At 43.7% G+C, this 14824-nt stretch overlaps 1 protein-coding gene across 1 annotated transcript; it reads left to right on the top strand.

The window, feature by feature from the left end:
- The first annotated feature begins 2179 nt into the window (after nucleotides 1-2179).
- SERPINC1 (serpin family C member 1) lies at nucleotides 2180-12257 on the top strand. The gene is made up of 7 exons (XM_065873705.1): nucleotides 2180-2318; nucleotides 4376-4745; nucleotides 5069-5284; nucleotides 5974-6111; nucleotides 7791-8181; nucleotides 9236-9300; nucleotides 12004-12257. Exons 1-7 carry the CDS (start codon nucleotides 2278-2280, stop codon nucleotides 12178-12180), a joined length of 1398 nt encoding a protein of 465 aa, XP_065729777.1. The 5' UTR covers nucleotides 2180-2277; the 3' UTR covers nucleotides 12181-12257.
- Nucleotides 12258-14824: the final 2567 nt, after the last annotated feature.

Raw genomic sequence — 14824 nt, 5'->3', positions numbered from 1 at the left:
AACAATGTGAGCATTTGGGGAATCTGGGTGAAGAGTATACAAGAATATTTTGTACTATTTTTGCAACTTTTTTATTACTTTAAAATTATGTTAAAATAAAAAGACTTTGTGTCTTAGTCTTGCAAATTAAGAAATTTTTACATTATCACCTCCTGATCTTTCCCTCTCCTGACCCCAGTTCCATGGACACCCACCTGTCTGCCCTTCCCCTTCCCCTATACACACTTTAGTCAGATGGCCAGTAGCATTGATTGGGATGTTTATCTTCATGTCTGGGGTCTGCTGTGAAGCACGGTGCTCCTTGAGGACAAAGTCATCTTTATAACCCCGGGCCCAGCACCAACCATGCCCGGTACGTATTGGCATTTATTAAACATTTGTTAATTAAATGATCATATGACTCAATGAATGGATGAAGAAATTAAACACAACCCCTGATGTATAGTTCTTCACTACCTGGCCAGGTGGTATCTGCACCCTTATCTCTTTTCCCACAGATGTTCACCAGACCCCCTTTGCCCCTTGGGCAGGGTCCCCTCACCTGCCTTCCTCCAAGGACCTTCTTTACAAGGCACAAGTCTCACAACTCCTACAAGCTGGAACAATAGGTCTGAACAGCATATTCCCCCCTCAGGATCTTTGTATCTCCTGTTTCTTCTGTGTGAAAAGCTCTTCCCAAAGATATCTGACTCCCTCCCTCATTTTACTCTGGTCCCTTAGTGTCAGTTTATTAGGGAGGCCTTTCCCACCTCCTTTCTACAACAGTAGCCTCCTTACCTCCTCTCATCACTTTCTATCCCGTTGCCCTGTTGTATTTTCCTCTGTAACCCTTATTAACACCTGACTGACATGTTATAGATCTATTTTTTATATACTGATTCTTTATGTGATCACTGCATGTCTTCCTGTCTGGAGCTCCCAGCCCCTAGAACAGTGCCTGCTGACTCAGGTAGTGCTCCTGTGTTTGCTGAACACAAGTGGTTGAATAGGAGACTTTCCACTTGTCTTTAATCCGGAGTGACAAGGAGCCTCCAACCATTCTGGGGCTTTTTAGGACAGTTCCTTGTAATTTCATACTGTACATGGGCCCTCGAGATGTCCAGGGTCTAAATCAGTCAAGAACTTAGACGCAGCTTCAGTCTAGGTAGAGATTTCCTGTCTAATGAATAAAGAACTCTTTAGAATGCCTGTGACTGTACCAACTTCAAGAAGTCTTCAGTCACACAGAAGGTGGCATACTTGTATCCTGTGAATACAGTTGCAGCAATCCTTATGATACTGTTTTTGGCTATTTAGGAAGAGGGAAATAAACATAAACCTGCCCTTTATCTCCATTAGTTTGACTCCATTTCCCCAATAACTAAAATAAGTAAAAATAACAATATGAATAAATAAAAATACTTCGTTCTGTTTGCTTCTTAGAAGTATGTCAGTAGTTGCATGTATGTTTTTCACCTGCCCCACCCTGTCTCCTGATCCCCCAAGAGAATTTTTCGAAGTATTTCCCACCCAGCTCATCCACCCTAGAAATGTCCTTGGCAGCACCCTGAGGCCCTTGCTCCTGTGCCCCCTCCCACCACTTCAAGGCTGAATGGGGAATGAGTCCACTGTACACGCAGGTGTAACCATTGTGTATCCTTGACTGGGTCACTGACACATCAGCTCTTAGAGGCCTGAAAGTAGCACCTGTTTCAGAATATTTCTCTTCTCTCCCCTATGATTAGATAACGTGGGCTCTTTTTCTCTCTCTTTCCCTAAAAACCTGTGAGAAAGAGGATATTGCACTGAGAGGTAGAAGACTACCTCTCATTCTGGACATTCAACTTGGCTAGTTATATACTATTTTATTTATGTAGAAAATAGACTATCTTCTACCTCCTGGTTTAGTTAACCAGGAAAAAAGAAAAAAATTCCTGCAAAGTTCTCATCAGCTAGGTATTTTCTAAGTTTGAATTTGTGAACATGTTCTCCTTTTCCTTTTCTATAAAGATGAAGAAGAAAGTGAGGGAGTATGGGTAGGAAAGGTGGACCTTCTTTCTCTGGACCTGACTGAACTTTAAAACTTCTCTACTAATTAACCAGCACTGGGCTCTACACTTTGCTTAACCCTGGGAGCATGTCATCAGCCTTTGACCTCATGCCTCCCCTCCTCACCAGCTCCATCCCCCATCCTAGCCTCTGGAACCTCATCCAGATTTAGAGGAAAGAACCAGTTCAGAGGGATTGCCTCAAACCACACTATCTCCACTCGCCCAGACCTGTGGAAGATTAGCAACCATGCTTTCCAATGGGATAGGAACTGTAGCTGCTGGAAAAAGGTAAGAGGGGTGAGCTTTCCCTTTGCATGCCCTCACTGGGTTTTCTGACCTCTGAAGGGACTCACCAGGATGACCTCGACACCTTCGAGAAGACCAGGCCCTCTCCCTGGTAGTTTTAATCAGACTTGTTTGGAAGACGTCATTCCAAGTGCCCTCCCTCCCACTCCCTTCTAGGGGTAAGGCCTTACCCTAAGCCACACCTTGGATTCTTAACCCAAGAAACAGGGGATGTCTTCCCTTGTACAGAGATGCTGCATCAGTGTCAGCCCTCACAGCAGTCCAGGAGATGCTCCAAGGGGAATTGCTGGGCCTTCCATACATCTGAAAAGAGGACAAATTTAATCTATGAGGACCTCCTAACTCCCTTTTTGCTCCTCCTTCCACTCAATTCCCCCCTGCCCCACCCCCGTCACATCCCCCATCCCCCCACCCAAGGTCTCAGTGACCTTTGACAAAGGACTGCAGCCCTCAACATCACACACATTCCCTTCTTGATCTGGTTTTTTACAGGAAGCTAGAAATGAGGCTGTGGCTTGACCACCTTGGTTTTTCTTTGTGCTTAACAGAACTCCTAGGGCCCCCTCAGCCTCCACTTGTATTTCCAAATGTAGCTGAGGGACAAAATGGGAAACAGAGGCAAGCAAGCTGAGGAGAAGAATGGCAAGATTCTCTCTGCTTCCTCACCCTGCCTTCCATGGCTCCCTCAGTGCCTCTGCTCTCCCATTCTGTGCCTCTGTTCTTAAAAGGACTGCAGGGTTCACTTCAGATCATGCAAGAAGCCAAGTACCCCTCAGCTGCCCCCAGCTTCCAGCCAGCCCCACGCTTGCCCAGCAGACCACTTTGGTGAGTCCTTTCTTCACTGCGTGCATAACCTGCTTTTCTGCTGGGGGAAGATTGAGAAGACTCAGTACCCTCATGCAGACTCCCCTCTCTAGACCTAAGGGCCCCAAGTCAGCCACAGGAAGTTCCTGGCCCCTCATGTCTTATCTACAAAAACATTACAAGAGAGTTTATCTCTTGGTTTACTTAATTGGGTGTCCCAATTCTCCTAATTTGCCAATTTCATGATCTCATTTTTTAAAAAGTGAAATTAGTTTTATTTACTTTAGCGAATACACGTTGGAAGTTACTAAAACTTCTAGGAATCAGAAAATGCTGAGGGCCTGAACTAAGGCAGTGAGAGAACAAGGAAACAGAATGCATAGAATCTAGGGTGTGACTAATGAGAAGGGTAAGAGGGAGAAATCCAGAGTGGCTCTCAGGTAACTGTGGGTCCCATTTGCTGAGTTGAAGGACACAGAAGGAGAAACGTGTGTGGGTGAGAGTTATGAGTTCAGTTTGTTCGTATTTCACTAAGGAATCTGCAGGACATCCAGGTGGAATTGTCCAGCAAACAACTGGTCTGGAACTCAGTGGAAGGATTAGGCTGGAGCTAGAGACTTCCGGTGTTTTCAGCACATTGATTGTGGCTAAAGTAAATAAAACTAATTTCCCTTTTTAAAAAATGAGATCATGAAATTGACAAATTAGGAGAATTCATTTCTTCTTAACCCTCTCATGTTGCTGAAATCCATCTGCTGAATCAATCAAAATCCTCCCAATCCTTTAACATCCAGGTTAAAAATCCATCTATTTCTGAGTCCTTCCCTAATCAGCTTCTGTTAATGTCTCCTCCAACTGACCTAAGATTTCATTGGGCACTAAAGTTCTCTGCCATTTTTCTTGTGTGCATGTCCCATCTCACCAATTGGAAACTTTGCATTCTTTATATCTTCCAGCATGAGGCCTTGGGCACACAATACTTTTAATAACCTCAGTTGCTTCAATAGTTGATTCTAATTTCAGCATGACTATGGCCAGGCAAGTGAAACTATCCACTTGTAAGGAGTCCAGGACTGGACTTGTCCCGGGCCCTTGTACTTTTCAAAGATTTTGGCCCTCATCCTGGCCACAGCAGGTGGGATGGTAATCTATGCTTTACTGGGGCAAATCTGTGGTGGGCAGTGGGACGGGTGATTTCTCAGCCTAGCTTAACTCGGCTTTCTGTCCCCCTATAGGAGTGTATGTCTTCTCTCCTTGCTGCTTATTGGCCTCTGGAGCTGCGTGACCTGTCATTGGAGCCCTGGGGAAGACATCTGCACAGCCAAGCCTCGGGACATTCCCATGAATCCCATGTGCATTTACCGTGCCCCAGAGAAGAAAGCAACCGAGGGCGAGGGTTCAGAGCAGAAGATCCCCGGGGCCACCAACCGGCGGGTTTGGGAACTGTCCAAGGCCAATTCCCACTTTGCCGCCACCTTCTATCAGCATCTGGCAGACAACAAGAATGACAAGGACAACATTTTCCTGTCACCCCTGAGTATCTCCACAGCTTTTGCTATGACCAAGCTGGGTGCCTGTGACAACACCCTCAAGCAGCTGATGGAGGTACAACCCAAAGCCCTTCTGCCTAACCTCCTTGCTGGTACACCCAGGAGAACATCTATGTGTTGGCCTAGAGCCCTTTAGAGACTTTGGGTGGTATCCCAGTCTCTTTATGTTTCTTTTTCTCTTTCTCCTTCCTACCCTTTATTCTTCTTTTATCCATTTATTCATCTAGAAAGCATGAGCTGAGCATTTATGCTGTGCCAGGCACTGTGTTTGAAGGGACTCACAACTATTGGTCAGGGGCTGAGTGGCACTGTGCTCACCACCCATGTTAGCCAGACTTCTTTACCAGACCCACCGCTGTTTTCTTTTGGCTTCTACAGGTTTTTAAGTTTGATACCATCTCTGAGAAGACATCTGATCAGATCCACTTTTTCTTTGCCAAACTGAACTGCCGACTCTATCGAAAAGCCAATAAATCCTCTGAGTTGGTATCAGCCAACCGTCTTTTTGGAGACAAATCCCTTACCTTCAATGAGACCTACCAGGACATCAGTGAGATGGTATATGGAGCCAAGCTCCAGCCCCTGGACTTCAAGGTGAGTTGCAGATGTCATCCCTGACCTCAGAGTTCTTCTCCTCCACTCAGAAATTAAAGAGATAGAGAAGCAGGATCCAAATTAACACTGCTATGGTAGTTGAAGGCAGGTGGAGGTGTTATAATACTATAAGTCAGAGCCCCTGGGATATGTATTCTTGCTTGAAACCTGAGAAATCAGTGTAATCTCTGGATTGTAGAGGCTGCTCTGAAAAAGTTATATAAAAGTCCTGCAACAAAGAAATCTACTTACTTTATTCAATCAGTATTTCTCAAACTTTTTGGACCACATGGGCATCTCTCCTGCCCACCCCCCCAACTCCTATGTCACTCATTAGCTTCCCATAGAACATATCTCATGAATACTTATAAGAGTTCGAATTTCCAGAGTCAGGGAAGATAATACTTTGTTTTCTTTTCTCAGACTATATTTCTCCTCTTCTGTTTCTTTATTTCTTCCTCTTTTCTTTCCTTTCTTTCTCTTTCTTCTGTTACCATTTATTAACGATGTGGAAGATTCACGACACTACACTAGATATGTGAGGTTTCCCCAATCTGGGTTAGAGAGATGGCTTAACCAAATGGTGGGAAAGAGCAGAGGGATGATGGACAAAATAAAGTGCTTCACAGGGAAATGGAGAAGCCAATTGAATAGCACAGTTGCGTAGGTTTGTTTCCTGTTCTCCTCAGGGAAATGCAGAGCAGTCCAGAGTGACCATCAACCAGTGGATATCCAATAAGACTGATGGGCGTATCACTGATGTCATTCCCCCAGAAGCCATCAATGAGTTCACTGTGCTGGTGCTGGTCAACACCATTTACTTCAAGGTACTCAAAATGTCCCTGGAGAGACCTCAGGGATGACTTGTTTTCCCTCCAGCTTACCTTCTTTCATACCATTGGGCATGTGTCAGTAGATCTTTTTGAGAAATGGTACATGCATGGTCTGGGTAAAATACAAATTTGCTGAGTCTATAGTCATGTCTAGGGCTGTGGCTACTGGCCTGAGGTCCAAAGGGGGCCTGGTAGTGTCTCTGGGCCCAAGCAAGGTGTGCGTGGTAATAAATTCTCATATATATGTGACGATTTCTCCTGTCCCTAATTAACTCCATTTTGAAATCTGGAACAAAATGACAGAGTCTATAGACAATCCTCAGTGGTGAGATTTTCTCCATCATCTAGAGCAGCTTCTGCAGTGACTCAAAATTCCTCTTGCCTGAAGCTTCTGAACCTCCTGATGCCAGACTAACGTCAAACTTAGCAGAAGCCTTGTTACATGATCATGCAGACGGCTTTGTCTTTCTCAGAGAGTCAAGAGTTCTAAAGACTGTTCCAACTTTATTACATTTAGGAAGGATGAGGGAGAAGGTCCTGGGAATAAACAGACCATTGATACTCAGGAGGGCCTCCAGCTTAATGCAGGTTGAATTGTGCCCTTCCCAGGTCATGCTCCAGATACACTCTTCTCCCTGACTGGGCCCAGGGGGTTAGCCAGTCACTGCTGTTGGCAATTACTCTGTTGCTTAGGGGGTCCCTCACCCTAAGAATGGAGTAGGTTGCATTTCTACAATGTGTACTGCCCTTTACAATTTATGGAACACTTTGCCTTTTATTAGTCCTCCTGACCTTCATAACATCACAAATGTGAACTTGGGCTGCTCAGACAGATTACTTAATTTAAATTCTGACTCTTCCATTTCTGACTGCAAACTTGAGTAAGTTACTTGAGACTCTTCTATGCCCCAACTTCTGCATCTATAAAATGGTAATAATGATACATCTACCTTACACGGTTACTGAAGGGATTAAGTTAATGCACATAAAATGCTTGGAGCAGTGCCGGGCACACAGCAAGCATCCTACAAATATTAGTGATAACCAGCTCCTAATCTTACAGATGAAGAGCCACCACTCAAAGAGTTAAATGACTTGTCCCAAAATCAAAGAGCCAGAAGATGACAGGGAATGATAATTACAACTCAGAAATGTCAAAGGAGTGTCTTGTATCCCCTCCTTCTTTGAACAGAAAGTTGGCCAGGCCTCACTCTCTGCCCAGCAGGACTCCCAGATGACCCCCTGGGGTTATTACCTCTGTCTGGCTTTATTCATCAGGAACAGAGCCCAGCATTTTGGAGGATGTCCTTTGAGAAAGAGGCTGGTGGGAGGCAGAAAGCAAAAGGCAATTAGATTTAAACTCTAGAAGAGACTTGCAAAGAGGCCAGTAGGTTGTTCTTGTTTTTATTTTTCTTGTTATAAAAGCATATAGTCACTGCTGAAAATCTAGGAAATACAGAAAAGTTCACAGAAAAAAAACGACTCATGATTCTATCACTCTGACAGTCAGTGTTAAGACGTTTGCATGCATATCCCTCTAGCCTTTGTTCTTAACAATTACACTTACATATTAATGTAATAAAATATTGTGACTACTTCCCATGTCAATATTCTCCTACGGATGTTTTTGGTCTTCTTGCTTTGTGATTCTCCCACCTGGCGTCTTCTTCCAGGGCCTGTGGAAGTCAAAGTTCAGCCCTGAGAACACAAGGAAGGAACTTTTCTACAAGGCCGATGGGGAGTCGTGTTCGGTATTCATGATGTACCAGGAAGGCAAGTTCCGCTATCGGCGCGTGGCAGAGGGCACCCAGGTGCTTGAGTTGCCCTTCAAGGGTGATGACATCACCATGGTGCTCATCCTGCCCAAGCTTGAGAAGAGCCTGACCAAGGTGGAACAGGAACTCACCCCAGAGGTGCTGCAGGAGTGGCTAGATGAGCTGGCAGAGACACTGCTGGTGGTCCACATGCCCCGCTTCCGCATCGAGGACAGCTTCAGCGTGAAAGAGCGGCTGCAAGACATGGGCCTTGAGGACCTCTTCAGCCCTGAGAAGTCCAAGCTCCCAGGTGAGTGCAGGAAGGACTTTCCTCCTCTCTCTGTCCCCAAAGAAGTCTGACCAAAGGTGGAAGAGATGGGGAAAGAGTAGAAAAGGGCGAATCAGGACACCTGGATTCTAATCCCAGTTCTACTGCTAACTCAGGGAAATCCCTTCCCTCTCAAGATGTCAGTTTTCTCTTCTGTAAAATGGGACGTTGGCTCTTGGATCTCCACAGGCCCATATGGCACTGGAACCTTTTGAGTCTGTAACTGATAGAAGAGATGGGACCAGGTAGAAAAGAACTTGAAAAGCATCAGAAAATTCAGAGCAAGGAGACAGATATGATTAAGAGCCAGGGACATCCGGGTCCCACAGAATAGGCATAGCTGACATGTAATAGCCCTTCTTCACCTGATATTCCAGAGGGCTCATGTGAATTCTAAGGTCACATGGACAGATACAGTCACCCCCTTCCCAGTTTTGATACTTTGATAACGGTGTTAAGTTGGTTTGGTTCTTCCAACCCACCATCCTTTAAAAAATATGCATTAAAATCTCTCTCTTTTTTTTTTGGCTGCACTATGTGTCTTGTGGGACCTTAGTTCCCGACCAGGGATTGGACCCTTGGCAGTGAGAGCACGGAGTCCTAACCACTGGACTGCCAGGGAATTCCCTAAAATATCTCTTTTTTAAAAAGGAGCTTACAACGTTAGTTAATTGGATTTACCTTTAATGGTCTGTCTTTAAACTAAGTCTGAAAACCACTCCCAAAGTGTTGCTACACTGGAAGGGAAGACATTCCTACCAGATGGAGTGAGTTTTTCTTTAAGAACAGAGTCCTCACCCCCCCACGAGCTGAAGCAGGAGATTAAATTCACGGGAGCCAGGCTGAATAAACCCAAAGTACTTTATTATTTTTAACATGTATTTATTGTTCAGGGTATCATTAAGTGAGGGTCCAGGATTTCTTTCTATTTTTCAAAAAAGCCCCAAAGGACATCTTAATTTAAACTGAATTCCTTTCTGTGGGTTGAAGCCAACCTTCTTCCATTTCACAGAGCTTTCTCTGGTCTTCCTTCTAGGTATTGTTGCAGAAGGCCCGAGGGACCTCTATGTCTCAGATGCATTCCACAAGGCATTTCTTGAGGTGAGTACACCTCTCTTCGCTCTCTATTCTTCTGCTGCTTTTTTTGTTCAATACATCAATATCTCATGTGATTAGTAACTTTGGAGTTGTTCCTCCACTGGCTCTTACAGTGTAGACAGCAGATGTGTGAACACTAGGAGACAGCTGTGGAAAAAGGCATGATTGCAGTGTCCCTCAAACCCCAAATCTGTAGTGCCCTCCTCCACGAGGACTGCTACAATATAGCCCTGACTTGAAGCCCTCATGGTCTAATTGTTCCACCCTCCATCCTCTACCTCTCCTGGGAACATAGACATTAAGGGGAAGGTGACACAGGAAAAGCAGCCAGCAAAGGCATTCAGAGGAGGAGAACCAGGAGAGGATGAGCTAATGGAAACCCAGGAAGGAGTGTTAAGACAATGGAAAGCATTTAGTAAGAAGATTTTTTGAAAAGTGACCGAGGTGACTTTTCCCTGAGGAATTTGGACAGAGCAGTAGGGGCACATGCCTAGTTGTAATGGCTGAAGAGCAAATGGAAAGTAAGAAAGGGGAGCTGGTGAGTGTAGATTGTGTCCTAGAGTGTGTTCCAGAAAACCAGAGCTCTAGACTATACTGCAGGTAACAGAAAGTTAGATGGTCAAATAAATGTACATCCTCTTCTTGGGAAATTAACAAGAATTAATGCACATTGGAGTGCCGACATCTGAGCAGTTCCATAGTGAAGAAGATGGTTCAGTATTGCTTCACCTAGTGTTGCCCCAACTAAGATGCCCATGGAAACCTTTACTAGAGTAAGAGTTGTATAAAGCCTTTAGAACTTCTGGTTCTCAAACACTGAGCTATATAGATCAATGGCATTAGCTTTCTGGGGAGCTTGACTCAGGATGGGGTCTGAGAATCTGTATATTTACAAAGTTCCTCAAGGAATTTTGATGCACAACCAGGTTTGGGAACCATTTATACAGATTATTCTTTGGGAGAACCAGGCTACGAGGGAAATGTGATGGGGCAATGTTAGAGAAGGTCACAGGATTGAGGAAATTGCAAAGAAAGAAGATTGTGGTCAGAGAGGAAGGTTTCAGGGCATCGTGCTAGTAAATATAGTTGCAGAGTCCAAGCTCAGTGGGAAATATGTAGTTAGGAGGAAAGTGGAGGGATCAAGGGGCAGGAGGAGGTCAGAGTAATTGTAATGGGAGTGAGGAAGTGTGATAGCTTAAAAATACCGAAGGTTATACAGTCTGAGAGAAGGATAATGTAATTATAATCTCAAAAGTCCAGATGTTCTGAGAGATGGCAAGTTCAAGGTGTAGCCATGGACTGGTTTCCTTAAGTGAAGGTAATGCTCATTGGGTTTGATGAGATGAAAGACGTGGGAGGTTAGAGTATTGAATGGGTCTCCTACCACGATATTTTAATTGTCTAGGTCACATGATATCAGGAGTTAGGATAGACAGAAAGGCTATGGGCTAGGCAACAAAATCCTCAATGTGGGAATATAATCCATAGGACAATAGATGTTAGTGACCTGTAGGACAACAGCAAGAGTAGAGGGATATATCTTAAAGATACTGAGGTCAGAACAGGGGATTTTACATGAGTACTGGATTCATGGTTTTGGAAGTAAAAACAACACCGATACCATATGGATTATGGAAGAAAGAGCACTTAGAAAGGCTGCAAGGGAAGATGAGTCCTCAGGGTTTTAACTATGATTGAGAATCTTCTTCCAAGGACCCCAAATAGAAGTGGTCAGCTCAGACCTCCTTGAGGGCCTTGAGTAACTGTTAAGAAGAAGCAGAAGTTTACATTCATTTTGTCTACTTGAGCCAACTAAACAATGATGCAAGGCTCCTCCATGGCTCTTGGGAACCCAATACACACACCCCAACTGATTGTAGATCTCCTGAGAAGCCATTAAATAAACCAGAATCTGATTCGAATAAAAGGATCCTGGTCTTACAAAAGCTCCAGTCTGCTCATAACTTTAGTACTAGAATGATCATGAAATAGATAGTGTGGCCAGAAGGGAGGTGGTAAGGAAGGAGGGAGGGAGAGAACAGCATCAACCAGCTCCTCAAGACTCAGGAATCTGAAGTGCTTTCATTAGAGGCAGGGACAGAGTTTTAGTGACATTCTGGGTCCCCAAACAAAGTTTTCTAAAGATATCTCCCTCCAGACCTGTGCAGTTCTACTTATCAGCAAGTTCAGATACCATCACTTCAGTCTGTTACTCGAGGAAGTACTCATCTCATCCAGCCAGAGGACCCTCCTCTCTTCATAGGCCCTAGTTCCTGAGTGGCTGCTTACAGTAGTTGTATCTGGGATCTTGATGCTCCAGGAGTGAAACTATCTCAACTATAGTGCTCTACTCTGGAGTCAAAATGTCTTTTAGTATCTAGTACAATACCATATACAATGGTGCCAGCCAGAAATGTGACAACCTCGTATACATCTAGATTTCTGGTTCAGAGATGATCTGAATGGACCCTGGCACTTATTATTCAGCACAAGGCTTGGATGAATACAAGTGCTTACGTCAACATTCAGTGGATGAAAGAAAGACTAAAAGTAGGGTTCCAGAGGGAACCCAACCCGACCCAAGTGTACTTTCACATGGAAAACAAATGGCATTTTGAGGAATTGCTGTGTCGATGGATGATTCACCTGCCTGTAATGAGCTGCAGAGTAGCTAATGTAGCAGTTTGTTTCCTATTTGACCTGCAGGTAAACGAGGAAGGCAGTGAAGCAGCAGCAAGTACCGTCATTGGCATTGCTGGCCGTTCGCTGAACCCCAGCAGAGTGACCTTCAAGGCCAACAGGCCCTTCCTGGTTCTTATCAGGGAAGTTGCTCTGAACACTATTATCTTCATGGGCAGAGTAGCCAACCCTTGTGTTAACTAAAATGTTATCCTTTATAGTTCTTCCTATTTTGGTTTGTGAATAGAAGTAAAAATAAATACAACTACTCCCATATCTCACAATTACGAATGGACTTTGCCACCTGAAACGAAGACAAGGAAAGGAGAAATGGATAGAGATGCTGTTGGGCATTTGGTAAAATGAGGCTTTCAATTGTTCTCTACCAGCGAACACATCTGGGTCAAGAAAGTGAAGAAGGGAGATATGTCACTGCTTCATCTTGAAAGATGGTAGGCATCCTGAGAGGGCAGGGGGAGCTTGAAATCTAGGTAATCCCCTCATACTAAAAAAATCCAAAAATTTAAAACGAATTAATCTCTATACAGAAAAGACAGAGATTCAAATCTGAATATTAAATCATTTAATTCTCAAACCACTCACATGCATAATGTTCTTTTACACAGTGTTAAAATAAAGAGGAAAATGTATTTTTATACAAACAGAATTTCAAGTATACATTAATAGACTTTTCAAATTACTAACCAAGTTGCTAAGATTTCATTCACATTGTTCTTAAAGCTGTTCAACGAGAAAGCTTTTGCTAAACTGCTTTAAATATGTTTATATAAACCCATATATTTTCACTTTCTCTGAATCTCCCTCCCCCAACCCAAGTCTCTGCCCACCCTCCTGCCCTCCCCCCTCCCCCTCCCCCGACACAACAGGGCTCCTGGGGCTCTAGGAGGCATGCAACCCCACCAAGAACTATTGGCTTGTCATCAGGGGAAGGACAGAATCTACAGGAGGAGAGACTGAGAACGCCTGTCAAATTAAGGGAGAGAACAGATCTGATACTTAGAAAGGACACAAATCAGGATCATATTTTGTAGCCTGTGATCCACTTGCCTTTTATTAAAAAAAAAAAAAGTCTCAGCCTCCCACAAAACCACCCACAAGTTTCTGATAATTTGGTAGCTGAGAAAATAATTTAACATTGGGTATTTTCCCCAGTGAAACTTCCAAAATCAAGGTAGGCATTTTGAACTTTTTCATTTGGTTGTTTCTTTTTCCCTTTGGCTGGGGGTGGGGGGCAGCTTAAAAATGGTTGATTTCTGTGTTTACGTTATGGAATTTAGTTAATTTCACGAGGTCCACCAAGAGTTCTCCCTCCTCAACTCTCCTCCTGAAGTAATCTGGCTTCAGGGCGAGGAACAGCCACTCTCCTTAGGAATTAAAGTGCATATTTTCAGTAAAAGTGGGGTGGGGGAGGTGTGGTTTACACTTAAGTGATAACGATTAAAAGAGGGTGGGATGAGAGAAAATCCTATTCCTATATATAGGTATTTATAGTTAAGGTCATAATAAAAACAGATATTCTCTAAGGAAATAAGATGTACAAACCCAGTCCAGCACCCTCAGAGGTGCAAGAGTGCTAGCCTGGCTCACCGACTTTTCTGAGGCATCTTTATTAATAGAATAATCGCTTCAGATGAAAGACACAAACCTCAAATGTTAGTTTTTTCAAAGGGAAAAAACAGACCGGTAGGTTCTTCTAGTTAAAAACTCTATCTCATTCCCTTTCAGGGATAACAACATTTTAGAAATTGATTGTCTGTTTTAATATGAATCCTAGATTAACAAGTTGTGAAAAAATGTTAGATAAGTTTGTTGCTTAGAAATATTATGGTAGCCTTTAGAAACTCAGGATGAGGAGGCATAGTTGGTCCTTGCTATCAATAAATATCAGCTGAGGGGAAGTTAAAATTTTCCTGTAATCTCTTTATTTGATAGCTACCACCAGAATCTTACTTTCTGTTTTCCTATAAATGCTTTACTATTTCTTGGGGGACAAACCCAAGAATTTTCCAAAGAGAAGTAAATGCTACATTATTAGCTGTATGAAGAAGTGATGAGAAGGGGGAAATTGTCCTGGATTCTGGCCTCTGAGTCCAGTGTGATCTGCTTTTCACAGTGACCAGTGGGAAGGCACAGTGCCAGGGACAGGTGGATGGGAGACAGCTGTCACCCACCATATAAGCACCATTGAGAACAGGTGGACAGATTTCTTTCCGACTATATCCATCTGAAGGAAACCATATTTCAGCTACATCGACTTTTCTACCTTAGAACCCTCTGTCTTGTCTTGTCTTCTCAGAGACAGAGCATAAGTGGGTCCCACCTGAAATTATGAGAAGCCAGGATATCTAAGGGAAATCTAAGTGGCTTTGCGGGATCTTATTAGTTCTCTGACCAGGGATTGCACCCAGGCCTTTGGCAGTGAAAGCGCCAAGGACCCACTAACCACTGGACCGCCAGGGAATTCCCTAAGTGCTCTTTCAACCTACTTCTCCCTTTACTCACTTATGCTGACGTGCCAAAAATTGAGAGTTCTGATTTTAAGATTTCTTAAAGGAGGAGCCATTGATTCCTGACTCATCTGGCAGATCTATTTAAGTTCTGCCATTAGATCACAAAATAATTCAACAGGCTAAAACAGTGAACATAGACCATAGAGGATGAAAAGTTAACGGACTGAGACATTTCTTTTGCCTATAGTTTGGGAATGTTTTTCTTTTGTTGTGAATAGGGGGGATGGGACAGGGTAGTGAAACTGCAGTCAGACCAGCTTTTGTTTAGCTCTTTCAGAAAGGATTTCTTAAAGGTTTAAGAGGAATCAGCAAGCCAA

This window comes from Phocoena phocoena, chromosome 1 (assembly GCF_963924675.1).
Source record: "Phocoena phocoena chromosome 1, mPhoPho1.1, whole genome shotgun sequence".
Lineage (NCBI taxonomy): Eukaryota > Metazoa > Chordata > Mammalia > Artiodactyla > Phocoenidae > Phocoena > Phocoena phocoena.
Note: the sequence above shows the minus strand (reverse complement) of the source record. Positions and strands in the feature narration are given on the sequence as shown.

Excerpts from the sequence above, each read along its gene's own strand:
- SERPINC1 (XM_065873705.1), top strand. The coding sequence starts at position 2,278 with ATGCTTTCCAATGGGATAGGAACTGTAGCTGCTGGAAAAAG. Across the intron at positions 2,319-4,375 it reads ACTGTAGCTGCTGGAAAAAG|GAGTGTATGTCTTCTCTCCT; the intron begins GTAAGAGGGGTG and ends GTCCCCCTATAG. Across the intron at positions 5,285-5,973 it reads TCCAGCCCCTGGACTTCAAG|GGAAATGCAGAGCAGTCCAG; the intron begins GTGAGTTGCAGA and ends TGTTCTCCTCAG.